Source organism: Neovison vison, chromosome 13 (genome assembly GCF_020171115.1).
Source record: "Neovison vison isolate M4711 chromosome 13, ASM_NN_V1, whole genome shotgun sequence".
In the NCBI taxonomy this organism is placed as follows: domain Eukaryota; kingdom Metazoa; phylum Chordata; class Mammalia; order Carnivora; family Mustelidae; genus Neogale; species Neogale vison.
In genome coordinates this window covers 143266347-143282732 of record NC_058103.1, presented here as the reverse complement: position 1 = coordinate 143282732, position 16386 = coordinate 143266347, and the positions used below count along the sequence as shown (strand labels likewise).

At 54.9% G+C, this 16386-nt stretch overlaps 1 protein-coding gene across 9 annotated transcripts in view; it reads right to left on the bottom strand.

The window, feature by feature from the left end:
• Positions 1 to 397: 397 nt before the first annotated feature.
• AKAP13 (A-kinase anchoring protein 13) overlaps positions 398 to 16386 on the bottom strand; it is a 322456-nt gene continuing 306467 nt past the window's right edge. For all 9 annotated transcript variants that reach the window (XM_044231511.1, XM_044231512.1, XM_044231515.1 and 6 more), the window contains 8 exons: positions 14851 to 15045; positions 11909 to 12070; positions 11269 to 11339; positions 10813 to 10857; positions 8006 to 8056; positions 6892 to 7341; positions 5776 to 6109; positions 398 to 4956 (listed from right to left, as the gene is read on the bottom strand). In XM_044231511.1, coding sequence (XP_044087446.1) covers positions 4907 to 4956; positions 5776 to 6109; positions 6892 to 7341; positions 8006 to 8056; positions 10813 to 10857; positions 11269 to 11339; positions 11909 to 12070; positions 14851 to 15045 — 1358 coding nt within the window. In that variant the 3' untranslated portion in view covers positions 398 to 4906. The remainder of the gene's footprint in view (positions 4957 to 5775; positions 6110 to 6891; positions 7342 to 8005; positions 8057 to 10812; positions 10858 to 11268; positions 11340 to 11908; positions 12071 to 14850; positions 15046 to 16386) is intronic.

Genomic DNA, 16386 nt, shown 5'->3' with positions numbered 1-16386 from the left:
GTCATATGGGGCGGAGAAAGTTGTCAAAGAAGGCAAACTCACATTAATTCTTTTGACAGAGTAGAATCTATGGCAAAGGGCGATTTTACTGCACTGATTTGACTGGAAATAGTTTTGATTCCAGGCACAGATCCCATGACTTCAGGCTGGCCAGCCCCGTGCCGCATCCCCCCCAGCCCCCTGGTTTGCATCTGGGCCCCAGGAAAATGTCTCCGAGGAGCTGCTGAGTGTTTACAGACTCTTCCTGACTCCTGTTCCCAGAGGGACATTAGAAACAGAAGTTCTCTTTGGGGAGGGGGCTCTTACTGGAGTGGGGGATGCCCCTTTATCGGGAGCCCAGACTATTCTGAGACGCTCTCCAGGCACCCCACGGGGATAGAACACGACAAGGCAACAGTTGAGACTTAGAGGACATTTATTTTTTGAAAGGGTGGAGGGGACTTTACAAGTAGAGTCCGAAGCCAGTAACTAGACAGGAAGATAAATAAAATACAATGCCAGTATGTTGTGGCAAAATCCCAGAAAACACACTGAAAAAAAAAATTTTTTTTTTACAGTTTAAAACTGCTTTACTTTATACATAATTACAAATTAATATACAGCATCTGGGTCTTAACCCCTTTTTATTTAAAAGAATCTAGCACAGAAATGTTTGTCTAGCAGTTGAAAACCACAAAAGCAGAGGTATAAGGTGTACGGTACTCGCCCTCCTGCAGGTCCGGGCGTCTCGCACGCCCGCAGCGGGTAAGAACACAGGAAACCACAGGCTGAACCATGACCATGGGCAAGCTGACCGGACGGGCCCCTGGTGGGTGGCTGCGGAAGGCTGGAGAGCTCAAGCTGGGTAAGTATCGGGGCTGAAGGGGCAGGGTGGGGGGGGGCAGCACCCTCTGCTCTGCGGCAGAGAGGGGCCCCGGCACAGGCCGGGCTCAGCGGGGTGTGCAGAGCAGGTGGCGTGGTCTGGGGCCGGAGGCCGTTCGCCGGCTGGGTTTGCCCGGCTTCCAGCCTTAGCGAGATGGAGAATTCATTCAAGGCCTGTCGATCTTCTGACAAATTAAATTAGAGGAGTACAAGGAAAGAAGCCTTTGTCCTTCCCTTCCTTTTTTCTGTTTTTGTTTTGATTTTACTTTTATGGCAGCATTAAAATACTTTCCACTTTACAACCTGGCCAGCAGGCAGTAGATCCCAGAGCTCTGGTTAACTAGGAATGTTAGGCGATGTTGGGAGAAAAAAGACGCAAACCACAACGAACTCCTGGCCCTCCCCTCGTCTCTGCGTGTCGGCGAGCTCGCGGGGCCCCAGCGCCACCGGCCCGTGTGGGTCCGGCCGGAAGGCGGGCGCGAGGCACACGTGTCACTCAACCACTGCCGTCGAAGCTACAGGGCTGGTTCCGGGCTTCCCCAGGCCACGGCCGCGGATCCCCTCTGGGGGCCCCTCCAAGCCACGTGTGTGTGGCCAGAGGCCCATCACCAGAACAGTGTCTCCAACACCCTCCAGGGCTCGGCTGGCCTGGCACAACCCGTCACCCATCGGCACTGGAGTGGACTCAGCCCCCTCCGCGCCCTCCTTGGGGCAAACGCCCCTATCCTCGGGGAGAGAGAACTGGCAGTGGAGAAGCCTTAGAGACCCAGCAATGAAATATTAAGTACTTCTGTGAACCCCCAACTTCTGAAAGGCAGCCATGCTAACCACTATACCACCAACGCGAACCCCCAACTTCTGGATCAAGTCCTGGCCTCTAAGGTATGGTTCTGCCCCTCGCTTAAGGCAGAGTCTACCTTACTAAACCCCTGCACCCCCATACCTGCCCCCCTCCCCAGGAAAGGTACAACAAACCCCAAGGGTCTTGAAAATTGGTGCTTCCTGCTAGCTCCTAGGGGCTCAGCAAGAGAATGTTCTCACTGACGACGTCAGTGGTGCTACCCTGAGACTTAAGAGGGAGAAAGGTAAGATTCGTACCTTTTCAAAAAAAACAAAAAACCAAAACAAATCTTGCTAAGGATTTCTTCCCCACAGATTGCTCTCGTGGGGGTAGAGAATGGAATGTTGGCAAAGACGAAATCATGGCAATTTGCATGTTTTTAACCCTCTGTTATCAAACAAGAAAAGTTCACACAGCGGATTGTCCCCGAAAAGAAGCCAACAGACGAGAGCATTTAAAGTGCATGTCACCCGGCTGGGGTGACAACTTCTGAGATGATAGAATTTTTGAGACAGAAGCGAGCCTCCCTCCAGGAACTTCACTAGACCCCGGAAACCTGGGAGCTCTGGCTGGCGTCAGGCATTTGCTCCCTGGAGGACACAACAGGGAACGGCCTTCGAGTCCCCCGGGCAGAAGACCCGTTTCTCACAAGACAAGAGCCCAGACGGGACCTCAGACTCCGGAACCAGATGGTTCTCGAGGTGCCAAGCCCAAGCAGCAACAAGCCCGGCAGCGGAGGTCCCGGAGTTCAGTTTCCGGGGGGACGAGAAAGACCTGTGACAGCGCGGCTCTGGGGAAGCCGCTGTCCCTCTGCGCCGCCGACCGGGCTTCCGGTGAAGGCGGGCAGGTGGCCCGGGCGCGGGCGGCTCCCCCCCAAATCCGCTTCTGCACGGGTCTACCCCGAAGCCGCGAGCTCAGTGATTGGCGGGTGGCGCCGGCCGAGCCGCTACCGTCACCACCACCGTCACCACCACCCGCAGAGCAGCCCCACCTCAGAGCTGGTTGGGGTAAGAGACGCTCTGGAGCCGCCGTCAAGCTTGGGCAGCGGGGCCAGAAACTCGGGGCCACAGCGCGTCAGTGGCGCGGGCGGGAGGGCCCGTCGCGGCGGCAGCGCGTGCGAGCTCAGGGAACGCCGGGGCCTGGCCTAGGTGACACCGAGGAGGGAGGGCGCAGGCTTCCCGCCCCGGTGCCGTTCCCTCCGGCGGCCCACGGCGAGCCCCAGAGGGGGACAGACCCGGCGCGCCACGTGCTTCGAGGAGAACCGTGGCCGGCGTGGCTGTGGCTCGGAGCGGGTGGACCAAGGCCAGGACGTGACCCATGTTTTCGCGGCTCGGGGTGTGGCAGGGGTACAGCGCGGTTCAGAGGCGGGTGAGCTTAGCTGGCTTTGTTCTTCCGTCTGCTTCTGCCGGCTAAGAGAGTTCTCAGACACCAACGGGTGAATGTAACTCACGGGGCACAAGCTTCTTGACTCAGGCAAGGGAGAAGACCTCCCTGGATCCAAGGAGGAGGTGGGGGGTGAGAAGAGGGAAGGACCTGGACTCCCCTTCCCCAACCTTTAACTTTCCTTTGGGCCCTCGAGGCACTTGGACAGACGCGGAGGAGCGAGCAGCGCTGTTCACGTTCTGCATCGACCAGACGGCGGGAACCGTTGGGCTGGTGTGTTCACCCTTACCACACACACACACACACACACACACACACGCAATAAATAAGTCTAAGCTAACAGTTTTAAACCAGACCTCTTTCAAATAAACTGAAAGATAAATATCTCCATCTGCAAGGCCAGCTTGCAATTCATCAACAAGCACCAAGTTACAGATTTTTGTTTTTTTAAGAAGTATGTTCAAAGACCCAGGCTCCTGAGAGGCAAAAAGCAGGCAGGGAAGGGCACACTGAAAGCACAGACTTTTCCAGGGTCTCCCCGCGCGGGCAGGATGGAGTCCAGCAGGGAGACGGGGGCTTCGAGGACCTCCGGGCACCGCCCTGCTCTAGCACTGGCTGCGAGCCTCCAGCAATCGGGGATCCCGGCCAGCGCGGGGGACAGAAGGGAAACCAGGCCGCGTCCGGGACACACCTTCGAGGGGGCGGAGTACAGTAACCACCAGACCTTGAGATTGGAGCAACGCTTCCAGAAATCCAATTCTGCCCTGGCCTCCCGCTACAGGACCAGCACGTTTCCCAGCCACAGCGGGGCCAGCGCCCGCTCGGGCTGAGCTGCTCTAAACAGGACGACGACGACAGAGGGACCGAACGCCTTCCCCTGAACCGACGCGGGCCACTGTCCTAGTGCAGGGGTGGGGACAACCTTGCTGCCGCAGCAGCCGCTGCCCGCGGGATGGTATTAAGGAGGCTGTGGGTCAGTGACAACCAAAAAGTGTCACCATGCAGGAGTAAGGACGTGGAGACTTTTCTCTACTTCATCTATGCCCAGAGGATGCGGGCAACATCCTGGAAAGCCAGACTATAATTTCTTTGGATTTCATGTTAAAATTACAGATTTTCTTTTTAAATGACAAACACCAAAATGAAGGTGGTATAGATCATGTATATATGTACACCCACATGCACATATATATGTATCTATCTATCTACATGCTTCTTAACCACATCACCCCTTCTCTCACCGGTTTTCAGACGTGTGCCATCCCTTCTAAAATGAAACATGCAGAAAGGGAGGAGGTGTGCACGGGGCAGGGTGACAGGATCACCCGGACGACTAGGCGGGTACGAGGCGAGTGCCCGCGTGCTCCTGGAGCAGGGCCGGGTGGCACCTCCTGTGCCAAGCTGGCCAGGTCTCCGCTACAGATGGCGCCTAATTCTGGCGCACCCCACGTGTATGTGCAGAAGGGTAACTATGTACACAGACCAAGTCCAAACTATCTGCCGTTTGCCTGTTGCTTGTGTCCCTCAAAAGGTAGAATTTCAGACCTTAGTTCCACACTTCTTTCAGCCTTTAGAGACTCCTGACGTGTCTGAAACCATCGCCTGGACTTCTGGGGCCGTCTACTGTCGGCGTGAGCCACAGGCAGCCGCTGAGCCCGGGTCTCCTGCCCCACCCTGACCTTCGAGATCATTGTCCCTCTGGTCCGGGACGTGGGGCAGCTCTGTGTCCAAGGTAAGAGACCACACCCGGGACCAGGAGGAGAGGTGGGGCTGGTGACCACGGGCCAGGGCAGGAGGCGGTGGCCATGGCAGAGGGCAGGGTCAGCAGAAGATCTCTTCACCCTCTGTGGGCACTTCTGACATAGGGCCATCTGGGAAAGGGGAAAGCAAGGAGGAAACTTCAGAAAAAACTGCTCTTGGTTGAACTCCCTCCCCTACCCCCTCGGCCCGAGTCTTGCAGGAGGGAGCACATGCTGGCCTGGTGGGCAGTCACCCCCCCTCCCGCCCACCGGGGCTCCCGGACTGGGTTAGGAGCGCGAGGTCCTCTGACACCCTTCGCTGGTTCACGGGACCCTTCAACTTGACAAAGCAGTGGACTTCCTATTCACAAACAAACAGGCCCCGAGACAGAAACTTCTCGTTGATCTCCCTCAGAGACAGGAGGGAGCAATCCTGACGAGAAGGAACCGAGGGAGGACTTGGGGAAAGGGCGGCACACGCTGGGAGCCTTGGTGACTGGGATTTGATCACGAGCTCGGTGCGGGCAGCCACGTTCGCTGGTCTTGGCGTCAGCTACGTTACACGGCCACCCGCAGGGTTAACCAGACCTGGGGCAATGCTCCCCACGTACTAGCTCTACTGCTGACCGGACTAGGCCTACAGAAAAGCGGGGAAGACTTCGGTCTTCACTGCAGTGAGTTTCAGCCCCCACGCTGGGTAAGAGACGCCCCCAAACCGAGACCTGCGCTCTCCCCTTGGCACCCGTGTGCACAGAGGGGGTCCGAGATGCCCGCTGAGCCAGCGTTCTTGCCGGGAGCCCGGGCCGCCCTCCGCAGGCAGGGACGTGGGCTCGGGGGGGACGGCGGTGCAACTCTGACACAGCCGAATGGGCCCCTCCGTCGAACCCTGCCCCCCCGCTTCGGGACCCAGGAGCCACGTGGCGGTGGGGAGACCTGACGTGTGTCACTCACCACCGGGCTGAGAGCGGCTGCCTTTGTTCTTCTTTTTCTTCTCCTTCTTCTCCTTCGGCTTCGCTAACCCAAACAGGCGGGTGGAGGCGGAGGCGGGCGCGGGGGTCTGGCCCTGACCCTCTGGGCCTCTGTTTGGCTGGCTGGTGGAACTCAGTATGTGAAAAGGCCCCTTATCTTTGTGTGTCCGAGAGATGCTGTTTCTTTTTGGGGACACTGAGAGTTCGGAGTCCAGGGATCCCGATTTGGCTATGGAAGGTACAGGCGGCAAGGGGGGCTCCTCCGGATTCGGAAGGAAGGACGGGATCCGCAGCAGCTTGCTGTGCTGATGTGAAACCTGCGCGTGGTCAAAACCAGAGTTTCTGAGTCAGGGGCCGGTGGCAGCCCTAGGGTCCGCTCCCTGCACGCTGGCTGAGGTCAGCTGTGGGGGAGGCAGTCAGCCTGACGTGTACCCATTTCCTTGGATGCCACGGGCCCCTGCCACAGAAGGATCCAGGACTTCTGCCTAGCCCCCACGTGGAACCGGGGACGGTGCTGCAGACATCCCCTCTGACCCACTACTGCGGTCCTTCAGGTACCGCATGCCCGCACACCGGAGGATTCATAGCGCCTGGAGGAGGCAGCGCAGAAAGGAACCCCCACTCCCTGGAGAAAAGGGCTGCTTGGGTGAAGACTGACTTCCCTACAGAATTACTGCAGGGCTGAGGGCGTGGGGGAGCCTGTCCCGTTCGAGGGGGGTGGGGAGCCGGAGGTGAAACCCAGCTCCGGTGCCGCCCCCTACACGGCCCTGCACCGTTACAGGGATGCGGCTGGACTCCACCCGCCGGCGGCTCCCTGAGACCCTGCGCCGCGCCCCTGGGACAGGCTGCCTGAACCTCCTCTCCCGGGGGCACGTCGGCCCCCACCCCCACGGCAGCACTGGACGAGCCTCCGCCGTCAGGCGGGTCGGCCACGGGTGCGCGGACGGGACGCCCCCGACCGAAGCTCATCCCCGAGGGGCTTCCCGCGGGAGCAGCCGCCGAGTGAGGCGCACAGCCGGGCCTGCGTGCTCCCCCTCCTCCCGGGGTTCCGCGCCCCGCACTCCGCCCTCCCCGCCGGGCCTCCCCGCGGGCGCCGCACCTGCTGGGCGTCGTGCTCCGCCTGCCTCTGGCTGAGCCGCTCGGCGTCGCGCCGCAGCTGCTCCTGCTCCCGCTCCAGCTGCCTCTGCGCGGCGCGCAGCCTCTCCAGGTCGCACTGGTAGGCGCCCTTGCGGAGCTGCAGCTCGTCGCGCTCGCGCTCCAGCTCCTGCTGGCCGCGCCGCACGTCCTGCTCGCGCTGCGCCAGCCGCGCCTCGCGCTCCTGCAGCGCCCGCTCCCGCGCCTCCCACTCGCGCTCGCGCCGCCGCTTCTCCTCCAGGTGCTGCGCCTGCTGCTTCTGCAGGTTCGCCAGGTCCTGGCGCTGCTTCTCCAGGCTGCGCTGCTTCTCCTGCTCCACCAGCGAGCTGGGGCGCGACGAGCTCCGGGTGAGCGCGCGCTCGGCCAGCAGCAGCTTCTGGTCCTCGATGTAGCTGTCCTGCTGCAGCACCACGCCCTGCGGGGGACACGCGGCGGAGGGAGCTGCGACCGGTCCGGCCCCCGGCCCTCCGCGTGCGGGCGCGTCCGCTCCAGGGCTCCGCTCCAACCTTGGAGTCAGGAACTCCCCCCACCCCCCCAACTGAGCCCAAAGTAATGTCAACTGTGTGGGGACCCAGAGCCTCCTTACACTTGGTCACATGCTGCTGACACTGCCCGGGGTGGGGGCTGTGTGTGCCCTGGAGGTGGGAGGAAGTAGGAATTGGATCTGGTACAGCTCCGAGAAAGGAAGTGGGCACAGTTTGAGGCTAATTCCCAGAAAGTGCTAAGTAGCAGTTACTTGGGGGAGGACTTCCCTCCCCACAAACTGCACAGAGATGGAAACTCACAATCACGCTAAACAAAGCACCCAACCAGGCAGCACTTCAGGCTTTGCCCCAAGGCTGCAGCACCTATTCATGTAATCTCCCAGGTCCGTTCACCAGTCATTCATCAGTTCTACCTTCCAAGGCCAAAGACAAAGCGCTGCACCTTGTACCCTTTCTCATCATGACAGCCCGTCTCCACCGAGGGCCCCATTTACCCACGAGCTGCCCCTACACCTCAAAGATCCCGGCCAACACTACCCTTGCAGCTTCTCTGGACACGAGGGAGGGAGGGAGGGGAGAGAGAGAGGCCCATACCTGCAGCGCGCTGAGGAGCTCGTGGAGGTGAACGACACTCTGGACGACCTGCTGCGAAAGGAAGCAACGGAAAGAGCCCTCAGGACGGAGTCTCCCAACCCACCACCCCGCGGTGCGTCATGAGCCAACCCCCAACCCACAGCAAGGGGCCGCGTCTGAACGGAGTATTTCCGGACTGAAAGCACCAGAGAGAGTAAGCGGGTACGGATGGCCCAGAGACCCAAAACAAGGTCAAGCAAACGGGACAACGGTGCAGGGGGGCCATCAGCATGCAGCCAGGATGTGATAAGGTTCCAGCTCTCTAAAATGGAGCAAAAACGACGTGTAATGGGACAGAAAGCCCAGAGCAAATCACAAGAATTCAGTATATAAGGAGTGTTCCTAAATCGACGGGGAAGGAAAGAATATTCGACAAATTGTTCTGAGAAAATGGGCTAACTCTTTGGGAAAAACTAAGTTGGGATCCTGGCTCACACAAAACCTATTCAAACAGATTAAAATGTTAAGTGTAAAAAAAAAGAACCATAAGAGAGCGGTAAGAAAACACAAGACCGTCTCTTCTGATTATGAAACAGAGAAGGCTTTTCGAAGAAACAAGGCAAGCAACCACAGTGCGCCTTCATGGCCCCTGTGTGAAATGTAAAATTAAAATATAAAATGCAGACACACTTTGAACAGAAAGCCAAAAGAAAAACCCCTTCACTTAAAGAAAAGGCTCCCGTGGTCCAATGAGAAACGAGTGTCCTAGGAAGAAAAAAGGCAACACCAAACAGCAATTCGCAAAGGAAGAAATACAAGTGGCCAATTCTATGACCTATGAAAAATTTACCTTTTTTCAAAAGATGGAAAGAGATGGAAAGTAAGCTACCACATGCACTTATGAAACCAACAAAACAGCAGTTAAAAACGGATCGTTCCCAATGCCAGGGAAAGCAAGAACGGTCTTGTGCGGCGGGAAGGGGCACGTGCCATACACCGCACGGAGCTGTTCTTGGTGCATCAAGTCCCCTGCAAAACTGCAGGGGAAGTAAAACCACGGCAGCCACAGAGCACCACGCAGCCCTCACAGCACAGGCTTCTGCATGCGGGTGCTGGGGAGGTGCTTCTAACGCGTTAAGAGAAAAAAAGGACACGAAGCTGCAGGGGGTACAGCTGTGAATGATACGTTAAAGCTATTTCTGTACAATTCACACGCACACAGACTTAGACACATAAATATACGTTGTGCAGAAGAAAAGGATGGAAATATAAACACCCAGCATTTAACTATACCTATTTCTTGGGGGTGGACTTATTTTACTCATTTTTTTTTTTTTTTGGTTGTTTCTGAACATGTTCCTTTTATGACACAGCTGACCCCTGAACAACGCTGGACTTGCAGCACCGAATCCTTGCACGGCGGAAAACCTGCTTATAATTGCTGACTCTCCAGAAAGTTTACAAATAGCCTATACTGTTGCCCTGAAGTCTTACCCATAACACAGTCCATTAACACATACCTTTATATGGTATATGTACTATAGGCTGTTCTTATCAAAGTAGGCTGGAGAAGAGAATGTTACTAATGTTACTAAAAACGATCATAAGGAAAACACATTTATAGGACTGCACTCTATTTATTAAAAAATCTTGCATATTAGAAGTGGATCCGGGAGTTCAAACCCATGTTATTCAAGGATCAACTGTACTTAGAACCAAACACCAAAAACTTAATTATTAAGCTTAGCTCTTTTGAAAACACACTTTTTACCCTCTCTTCAGTTTCTTCTTAATAAAAGAGGTCACCAAAGACCAGCGGACTGTGGCTGGGCATCCGCGGTGTTACCCGCCCTGGAATGCCTGAAAAGCCCTGGTCCGGTACTTTCTTATCTGACCCTTGTCCCAAAATACGGGGGGGGGGGGGGGGAGTCACCGAACAGAAAAACGCGGGTGAAATTTCATTCAAGCAGCAGACAGAGCAACGGTCTGTGTGAGAGTAAGTGGATCTGGTTTAAGGCAAACACTGAGGGGCCAGTGTTTACACTGCCACGCCAACCCACGGGAAATACCTCCTGCGTCTTGGGGGGGACAAGGGGAAAAAGTTCCCTTTAATTTAAAATTTTAAAACAAATCTGCTCAGGGCCTTATGATACTATGTTAAAAGCAAAAAGAAACACACGAGCACCCTTACAGGGCCGCCCCACAAGCCCAGCGTCGCGTCACGTCACGTCTGAAGGCCGCACACTCCGAGCACGCCCTGAGTCACGCCAGTCTGCAGAGGGTGGCGCCTGGGGACGGGTGTGCTGGTGGAGCAAGGAGCGGGGACCCGAGTGGGAACGCGAGCGGCCGACAGGGTCAGCAGACCTGAAGCGAGGAAGGAGAGGGAGACGCCCCCAGAGTCCGCTCTCCAACAAGAGGGACAGACAGTGAGTGAAGGGCAGAGCTCGGAGAAGAAAACACAACTCGAGTCCTGGCAGGACAGGAAATGACCACGCAGTGACCCACAGGGTGAGGTGCCACGGTCCACACCTGTGGCTTCCGGGGCCAGGCAAGCAGCGTGGCAGCGCGCGTTCCCAGAAAGCCAGAGGCCGGCTTCTCGAGGACGGAGAAGCCGAGGCCGTGTTCGTAGGCCTCGGTCTGGCGCGCTTCCGGGACGATGCCCGGGGCTCAGGCAAACAGCAAGGTAAGGGCAGTGGCGACCCCACCACTAAGTGCACACACGGAAGCCAGGAGTCAGCTTGTTCCTTACAGCAAAACACAGACGACCATTCCCAGCCTAGCAATTATGACAAAATCCTCTTCTTAGACATAGCTCATAATGCCCTTACCTCACTGTTTCTTTTAAGCGTAAATACCAGGTTAGCATTTCCACCCTATAAAACAAAAACATGCATTAAAAAAAAAGATCCTGAGGCAAAAATAATGTTCAGTATGTGTCTCGATTATGCTTGGGCTTCCCATTTTCGTTCCTTTCCACCGCAGCTTCCCGCTGCAGGGTAACGAAGGTTTGAGGCCGGACTTCGCTGAAGCCCCTCGAGAGGGCAGGCCGGTGCGGGCCGCTGACCCGGAGCTCCTGCCGCTCGGGCCGCGGGCGGCGAGGAGCGGAGCACGAGGCTCTGAGCCCGAGGGGCCGAACGGCCAGGAACACGGGACTCGCTAATTGCAGGGTTTGTTTCAAAATGTGCTTTCCTCCTGAAGTAGGAAATGACAGCACGTCAGATCCAAAACAAGATCCAAGGGGGCTAACTGCGAAGATTACGCATGTAGAGCTTTTAGAAAACTACCTTTTTCAGACCGCTGTCCGACTCGGTTCTCCTCAGATCCTGGCCGTCCTCTCCCTCTTCCTTCTCACCTCCTGAGAGAAGCAGATTATTTTTTTTTTTTTTAAAGTTGTGAAACAGATTAGCCAAGAAAAAAATACAATATCTGTAGCTGAGGGATATGGTATTCCCATATCTTATTAATGCCAAAAAGGGGAAAGTCACCTGGGGGCAGCTAAGTGATAATTAAGAATTTTAGGGCCACAGAAGAATCAGAAGCAGAAAGGAAAAACGAGTATCATTACTCCTTTGGTCACAACTTAGCTGAGGTCCCAGGAAATTGTTTTTCATTTACTAAAAATAAATGTGACCCTGCGAGAGGTTCTTGAGTGTTTTAGCAGCAAGCTACTCAGTGAGCTTTCAGTGAAACGTCTACTGACTGGGACAGGGGAGAGGCAGCTACCGGAACAGGATTTCATTTTTGGTTGTACGAGATAGTCGGGGATCACCTACAGGAGTATGGGTTCTAAATCATTTACTGTTTTTGTTTTTTGTTTTTTAAAGTAAGCCCTAGGGCCCGCCGTGGGCCTTGAACTCTTGACCTTGAGATCAAGAGTCACACGATCTATGGACGAAGCCAGCCAGGCGCCCGTAAATCATTTACCTTTTGAAGCGTTCATCTGATGGCTGTCAAATCCTCCAAAGGTCTCTGCTCTCCGGGGCAAGGAGACAGGACCCACCAGGCCTTCCTGCTCAATAGGGCTACTGACCGCTGGCCCCAGCGTGCCGCCGAGGCTTCCACTCACCAAACCTTGAAGGATCTCCACTGGAAAAAAGGAAACGTGCTCAAGTTACATTTCATCTTCTACTTACAAAATCTCATGGTATTACACAAGATATACAGGAAGCACGATCAGACAATTCCAGAGTGACTAGGGACTTCCTTTGCTCAGAGAAAGGTCTCAGCTCAGGGTATGTGTTGTAGCTGGATTCTACTGGGAATTTACCGACAAAGCCTTCGGCCTTATTTACACAGGGTCTAGGAAATTCGAAAGGGCATGAGGAAGACAAAGGAATTAAGGGGCATGGCCTTCTAGAGTCATACCCAAAGTGGCCAGAAAGAATTCCCTAGAAGTAAGATGGGCCAACCTGAGAGCAGCCCTAAAGCTGGCAGGGTTCTTCCCCCTGGTACAGTGAGTTCAAGGGACCAGAGAAGTCAAGGGCCGGAATTCTCAGATCTGACCAGCGAGGCCTCTTTTCTAGAGCTGGGTCCCCCAGCAAGGAAAAAGTGCTAAGAGTGGAATAAAGCTTGAGCTGGAGAGAAGCCAGAGAGGAGGTCCAGATGGAATGAAGGAGGGAAACAGAGGCAGGGAATCAAGTAGACGAAGCCATTGTATTAAAAAAACAAAAACAAAAACAACAAACACACTCCACGGAAACAATCAAGAGTCCTGTGAAGTGAGAAAAGATATCTACACCAAAAAACTGAGGAAGCTTATTTCACGTAAAAATGAGCAACTGTGGGGTGGGGGGCGCCTGGGTGGCTCAGTGGGTTAAGCCTCTGCCTTTGGCTCTGGTCATGATCCCAGGGTTCTGAGATCGAGCCCCGCATTGGGCTCTCTGCTCAGCAGGGAGCCTGCTTCCTCCTCTCTGCCTGCCTCTCCGCCTACTTGTGATCTCTGTCAAATAAATAAATAAAATCTTAAAAAAACAAAAAAACAAGCAACTGGGAAACATCCAAGTCAAATCCCACACAATGCTAAGGAGAAGGCAAGCGAGGGAAGAACAAGGGGCATGACTCCCCGCGTGGGCTAATAGCATCTCAGGGACACGTGTCCATGAAGTGGACGGGCTACTTACTGCCAGGAGCGGACACAGCCATGGAGGAACCCAGGGCAGAATCGGGAAACACAGACACCAAGAAGTGGAAACAAAGAGAAATGATCATTTGAGAGAGGAAAACTAGATCACAAGAGCAAAACCAACCCAACAGAAAATGACTTACCAGAAGGTGGGAGGAAGAATACTTGAGTATGAAAAAGATGAAGGGAACACAAAGCGTGAAGAGAGCAACACGTGCAGAGGACAGCGGGGGTCCGGCATGTGGACAACGGGAGTTCTTGGAGAAGAGAATCGAAACAAGGGCAGAGGAAAAACACTAAAAGCTGTAATTTAAGAATACTTTTCTGAAATTGGAAGACTGTGAGCCTGAGAACATCGACCCAGAACAACCCCAACAGAAGGCGTATGCTGGTCAAAGTACCTGAATTTGAGAAAATAGCTCTCAGGGCGCCTAGGCGGAAAGCACGGGACTTACAAGGGGAGAACGGAGATTACGATCGCACACGGACAGCTGCTTTATGCCAGGAGAAAAAGCAAGAACGTTATTTAAGAGCAACCAAGACACCCGAGGGAAGAAGATGTGAACCGAGCATCTCCTATCCCGCAGAGCGGACTTGCGCGCTCTCCATGGTACAGATTACTACCCGCGCCAGGACCCAGGGTGTGGTGTTCTCACGGGCCCTTCCCAGGACAGCTGCTGAAGGAGGAGCCTCAGACCTCCAAAATGACAAGCGCAATGAAAACTCCAGCAGCAGCGACCGGGCCTACTGCCAGGATTGTGGTCTTAAAAAACAAGAGTTCCTTAGAGAAAGGACCTAGATCTGGGGCAGAAAACAAGGTGAGTCTAGAACATCTTGATAAACTAAAGAGCACTGACGCTCTCAGAGACTCCTGGGGTCCCATCGGAAGCACCTGGAAGCCAAACGAAGACGCACTGGTTGGCAAATCGCGAACATTCCCAGTGTTTAGTACGGACCATCACTGTAGCGACTTGGAAACCGTCAGACAGGTTTAAATTGGTGAGTCTGTAATAACATCTAAAACGTACGGGTCACCTTCAGAGGGTGACCCCAGATCAGTTCACTATCCTGGTAATTGGTAAATAAAGGGGAAAAAAAATCCAGTGTTTATCGTTTTATCTTCCTTCTCCTGCATGCCACAAAGGAGACAGCTAGCTACCTCGTGCCTCTGGTAACGGAGCCCAGCACCACAAGGACACAGCTTACCCTGGGGATCAAGCCTGAGCGATAAAACCTCTCCATCAGGCTGTGGATCTGAAGGAAGTCCCGGACAGAAGAGAACACTGGCCTGAGTAAGAGCTAGACTCTGAGAGACCCTCTAGGTCAAAAAGCTCCGATGCCTCAAAGATAAATTATGTGGAGGAGAAAGGGCCGGTGGAGAGGCCTGGAAGTTAGGAATCTGAAAGATTGATGAAAAACAAGCAAGACCATCGTGTCTACAAACAGGCCTTTAGCCATCGATCGGTATGCAAACGTGGAAGTCACAGCACCTGTTCCTTCTCAGAAGCAGGGAGGGAGCTTTGACGGGGACAGACCGTGTGGAAGGACTTTGGGGTCTGGCCATGTTCTATTTCTGGACCTGGGTGGCGGTTACAAGGTGTTCCCCTGATGATAATCTACTAAACAAAATACCTGTCTTGGATTGTTTTCTGTATCTGTACTTTATTTTACAATGGAAAGTAAAATCTGGTAGGTAATGTTGGTGCATGAGGCACTTTGGGAAGAGATTAAGAGGGGCAATTACCCTCATTTATTGCACTTTTCATTAAAGGTCCTCCTTTGAGAGCCTCTTCTGTGTTGGAGCGGAAGAGGGTCCGAGAGCTGTGCGTTGGGGAGCAATCCTCCGGCAAGGGGGTGCTGCACTCGGTCATGTCTCGGAAAATCATCTCCTTCTCTTCCAGGAGGAGGAGGATCTGCTGGTCCTTCTGCTGGAGTTGCTCTGCAGGGAGGATGGAGAAAAGGTCTGGTGACGCGGAGAGATGGCCGGGACACGAGTGCCCCCTTGTGGTCATTGGTGGGACAACAGAGAGCGCAGCTCCCCCCCAGTGCCCCCTTCGCAAGGACACCTCCCATCCAGCGCCTTTCTAGACAAAACCAGAATTTGACATAACCAACCTGCATACCGTTTCCACTCCCCTACCTCCTGTTTACTTCTCAACCCACTCTTTCCTGCATCTGCATCATTACTGATCCAGTGAGGCCCGTGTTCCATCTTCTCCAGCATGGATGGTTCCTTTTTTTTTGTTTTTTTTTTTTTTAAGATTTTATCCAACTATCTGTCTATCTGGACAGTGCATGAGCAGGGAGAGGGGTAGAGGGAGAGGAACAGGAATCTGTGTGCAGAGCAGGACCCCGGAAACGAGACTTGATCATGACCTGAGCTGAAATCAAGAATTGGACGCTTATTGGACTGAGCCCCCCAGGCGCCCCTCCTCTGCACCCCCACGATGGACCGCGATGGACCGACACCTGGGCTTCCTCTCCGCTCCATCCTGGCTGGCCTCCTGCACCGCACACAAGTCTTTCCGGGGATAAGCCCTCTCCGGGCTTCGGGGACTTTCCGGTGCTGGAACTCACGCAGAGCAGCCTGCGTCCTGCCTGCCTTTCTGAGCGCCAGATCGAGAGTCCCGCTGGCCTATGGCTGGCTCTACAGACGCCTCGTCCTTGGCTTGTCAGAAAGCCCTTTCCTCCATTCTTGCTGTCCCCGTCCTCCCTCGGTGTGTGAACCCTTCCTCAGCCTCCAACATCCCCTTCAGCCTCCCGCCGGGCCGGCGGAGGACCAGGGAGGGCTTCTGTCTCCCTGCTCCATCCTGCGCCCGCCACGCCTCTCCCCTGAGCCACCCAGCCGGGCTTTCCACTCCCAGCGGCTTCCCCACTCCCTCAAGCAATTTGCCCCCTGGCTTCAATGCCAACAAAGACAATTTCAGTTGAAGTTCTGCTCCACAAATTGTATCATCCCCTTGTTGCCCTTCAAACCCTGGTGCTTTTGCAGCTAAATTCCACCTCCTGGCCCTGACCTGCCCCCCAGACGCTGCGCACACTCAAGTCCTCTTTCACACTTCCCCTAACCGCTGCTCTCGTCTGGTGCAAGGGACTGCTTCAGGCTGGGCTCGTGCATCGGCTCCACAGGCATGATTAGGTCCCGCGTCCTTTACACGTGCCCGCAGTCTCGTCATGTCATTTCTGTTTCCCCTGCTAACAGGGGCTCCCCGACAGCACGGACGCTGCTTTAGGAATCTCTGCGCCCCCAGCACTTAGCAGTATACCTGGCCGGGGGCTT